The sequence below is a fragment of the Dipodomys spectabilis genome, unplaced genomic scaffold, assembly GCF_019054845.1.
Source record: "Dipodomys spectabilis isolate Male_0828 unplaced genomic scaffold, ASM1905484v1 ptg000399l, whole genome shotgun sequence".
In the NCBI taxonomy this organism is placed as follows: Eukaryota; Metazoa; Chordata; class Mammalia; order Rodentia; family Heteromyidae; genus Dipodomys; species Dipodomys spectabilis.
The window spans coordinates 616059-619761 of NW_024871076.1; the positions used below are offsets into that span (position 1 = coordinate 616059).

At 46.7% G+C, this 3703-nt stretch overlaps 1 protein-coding gene across 1 annotated transcript; it reads left to right on the forward strand.

The window, feature by feature from the left end:
- The first annotated feature begins 2524 nt into the window (after window positions 1–2524).
- Window positions 2525–3257, forward strand: Tceal2 (transcription elongation factor A like 2). The gene is given in 2 exon segments (XM_042667411.1): window positions 2525–2905; window positions 2907–3257. Coding segments are annotated over 2 exon segments (732 nt in total).
- The last annotated feature ends 446 nt before the right edge of the window (window positions 3258–3703 follow it).

Here is a 3703-nt window from a genome sequence, read left to right on the forward strand (position 1 = left end):
AAAAAGACATTCAGTTTGCCAATTCATTATTTCTTTTGTCTCCTGTAGGAACATTATTAATTACTATACAATTTACTCTGCTTTTAGAGCATCTGAATTCTGTATGGCAAGATTTGTCATTTGTCAGTTCATCAAACTGGGATGTGAAATGAAGAATTTAGGCAAACTGTTTAGCAAAAGCCTGCTCGTAGTCTGGAAGAAACATATCATGATATCAATGCTTTTGGAATGGTATTTAAAAGCCACCACCAAAATCAAGTTATTTTTTATTTTGTCCTCCTTCAGAAGTTTTATTTTACATTTATATCTACAATCTATTTTGAGTTACTCTTAGGAAAATATCAGGTTTGTATGTGGATTCCTTTCTTGTTTTGCATGTAGTTTCCTTTCTTGTTTTACATGTGAATATCCAGTTTTTCCATTTATACTTTGCTTTCTCCACTGTTGTGTAGGGTTTTTCATTTCTAACTTTTGGGTTTAGTAATGACTCCCAAAAAGAGATAAGGGATGAAAGGAGGAGTAGGAAAAGAAAAGGGAAAAGCCAAGGACAACAATAGCAGACTATTGTGATCCAAGGATAATGATGAAGCTGCATCTGAGGTAAAGGTTCAAGAATGCTTTACTATCTTCTCTGTGAACTTTCTGACATTCTTGCTTAGTGGGAAGAGGTCAAAAGTTGGAGTGTAAATTGCAAAAAGGAAGTTGGTAAGATCAGATTGTTGGGGTGGCCAGCTGTCAGTGGATCAAGCTTATTATTCTTGCTACTCAGGAGGCTGAGAATTGAGGATAGTTGCGGAGCCAGTAGGGGCAGACAAATCTCTTAGCTCTAATTAATCAGCAAAAAGCCAGAAAGTGAGCTGTGCCTCAAGTAGCAGAGCACCTTCCGCGAGCAGATAAAGCCGAGGAAGAGCTCTAGGTCTGAGTTCAAACCCCAGTACAGACACAAAAACAAGAATGTGTGAACTAAAGAAAGATGAGGCTGAGGACAGAACCCTAGATTCCTTGGCGTCCTCAACTTCCTGTCAGGCATCATGGGCAGGTTTTGCAGTCAGGCAGAGTTGATTTTGAATATGATTGTGGGATTTAGAAGCTGAGGGACTCTGTCAAAATAGGTTATCCTCTTTGATTGGTTGCCATACACTTGATGACAACGGATTCTGGGAAATGGGTCAGGTTAAGCACTTGGGGGCAGTCAGCCTTCTTCTTTCTTGGGGATGTCCCCCACAGCTGCTGGATCGGTCAAGGATGAGGGGCTTGAGGTACACGGGCGAGAGGGAGGGGCAAGTTCCAGTGACGTGACGCTCACGTGACCCACTGAGGGCCAACCTGGGCACCAGCCTTTGCGCCTGCTTGCTTGCCAGCCCTACAGCGGAATCCCTCTGCCCAATAAAATCAGCTTCCAGAGCAGCCTAGGCAGCCGGCAAAAAGCAAGCGGCGAGCGGGCTTCTGCGAGCCCGCGGAGACGCAGGCCTGTCCTGAGTCCCCTCAGGTTAGTGTGGAGGTGGACGCTGCCAGCTGACCCAGGTCAGGGGTGGAGGTGGATGGCAGCTGGATGCAGGAGCAGCAGCTGCTGCAACCGGGTGGGGAAGGAATCAGCCAGACTGGTGAGGAGAGGGGCACTGAGCGGGCAGGGCAGCTGGGGAGGGGTGACAGGGCGGGAAGGCGAACCCTGCGGAGGCTCAGCTGCCTTGCCCACCCCCAGACCTCCATCCATTTTAGAGTAGGCAATGGGGTGGGGGGTGCGCCCTGCAGTGCGACGGTGAAAACGTAGACGCGTTCTGGAAACAACCCCCCTCCCCTCGCGCTCTGCGCCTGCCCAAGAAGACAAATTGATCCCAACCCAAAGGCAGTGGGGGCGGGGCAAGGCGCCTCTGGGGAGGGAGGGGACACAGATCCAGAGGTAGTTTGGAAAGCATCCTGGTTTGGAGCCCAGGGCCTGAGAAGAAATGGCGGCTGGGGTGCGCGGGTGGAGGCTGAGGGTGGATGGTGGGGAGCAGAGGGAAAGCTCGGTGAGTAGGGTCCGGATTCTGGAGAGGAACCTGGTCCAAGTGTCCCGTCTGTCTGTCCGCAGGTCTTCGCGTCTGCTGTTCCCTGCGCTGTGCCAGGCCTGAAAAGGAGGCACAACCTGTCCTGATCTCTGCAGGTCAGTGGAAGGTGGCAGCATGGACAGGGACTCCGGAGGGCTGAGAGTACGGAGGGCCTGGCCAGGGCAGGATGTGGGTTTCGCTGCTTGTCCCCGACCCCCACCTGTAATGCACACACCTAGCTGTACTGAGGGAGCAAGGAGAGGACAGCAGGGCCAGACAGCCTGGGAATGGTTGGCTCATGTGGGGGAAAATGTGGGTTAGGGGCAGGTAGGAGGGCACTTGGAGAGTCAGGTTAGCTTAGTGGACCTCCACAAGGGCGAGATGCAAAGAAACGAAAGGAACCTAGTTCCAGTTTTGCAACCTCAGTCTTTCGTGTCTCTTTTTTTTTTGTCTCCTCTTCCTTCCCCCACCCTCCCTGGACAGGAAAAGGACACGACATGGAAAAACTCTACAGCAAAAATGAAGGAATACCTTCCAACCAAGAAAAGATGAAAAATGAACAGCCACAGGGTGGGGGAAAACCACAAGTAGCATGCAATCTAAAAGACAAGGAAATGTTAGAAAATAAGAGAAAGGTAGAAGATAAGGATATACCAAAGGGTAAGAAAAAGCCAGAGATTGAAGGAAAAGGAAAAAAGAAAGAAAAGCCAAACAGTGAGGGAGATCTGAAAGAAGGAAAACTAGAGAGGGAGAGAAATCCAGAGATGAAAGGAAAATCAAAAGAGAAAGAAAAGCCAGAGCATGAGAAAGAGCTAAAAGAGAAAAAGCTAAAGAGGGAGGCAAAGCCAGACTGTTCAGGAAAGCCAGAGAGGGAGGCAGGGTCAAAAGAGAAGGGAAAGTCAGAGTGAAACTAGGGCTGCAAGAAAGCGCCCAGCTGAGGATGACATACCCAGGAAAGCCAAAAGGAAAACCAACAAGGGGCTGGTTCAGTATCTCAAGGACTATAAAGAGGCCATACACGATATGAATCTCAGCAATGAGGATATGATAAGAGAATTTGACAATATGGCAAAGGTAAAGGATGACAGGAGGAAAATCAAACAGAAATTAGGGGGCTTGTTTTGGATGCAAAGAAATCTACAGGACCCCTTCTACCCAAGGGGCCCAAGGGAACTCAGGGGGGGTTGCAGGGCACCCAGAAGGGACATCGAAGGTATTGCTTATGTGTAGTGACTCCAGAAGGCATTTACCAAGCCCTGTGCTTTAACCTTATTCTAACACTTTGTTTTAGGCATCCTTTCTTTTTATTAGCAGACAGTTTACCTAAACACAGTGCTTACTCTTCCACTAGGGAATTTCCCCCTATGTAAACTGCATAGATGTTATAAGTCTGTAAAAAAATAAAGCAGCTTACAATATCATACATAGAATCAGACTATTTTTGTAAAAATAATATACAGAAATAGAGAATACATCTATGCATAGGGAAAATTGAAAACTTTGATCACTAAAATCTTAACAGTGGTTTTCTGAGTTTTTATATTGTAGGCAATTTTATTTTTATCAATGTGTTAATTTTTTCCTAAGGAAAGCATTAATTTTCTTACAAAACCATAAAATATTACAAAATCCAAAGTGGTTCATTAATAGCAATGGAAAGAATAGTTTGATGAGTT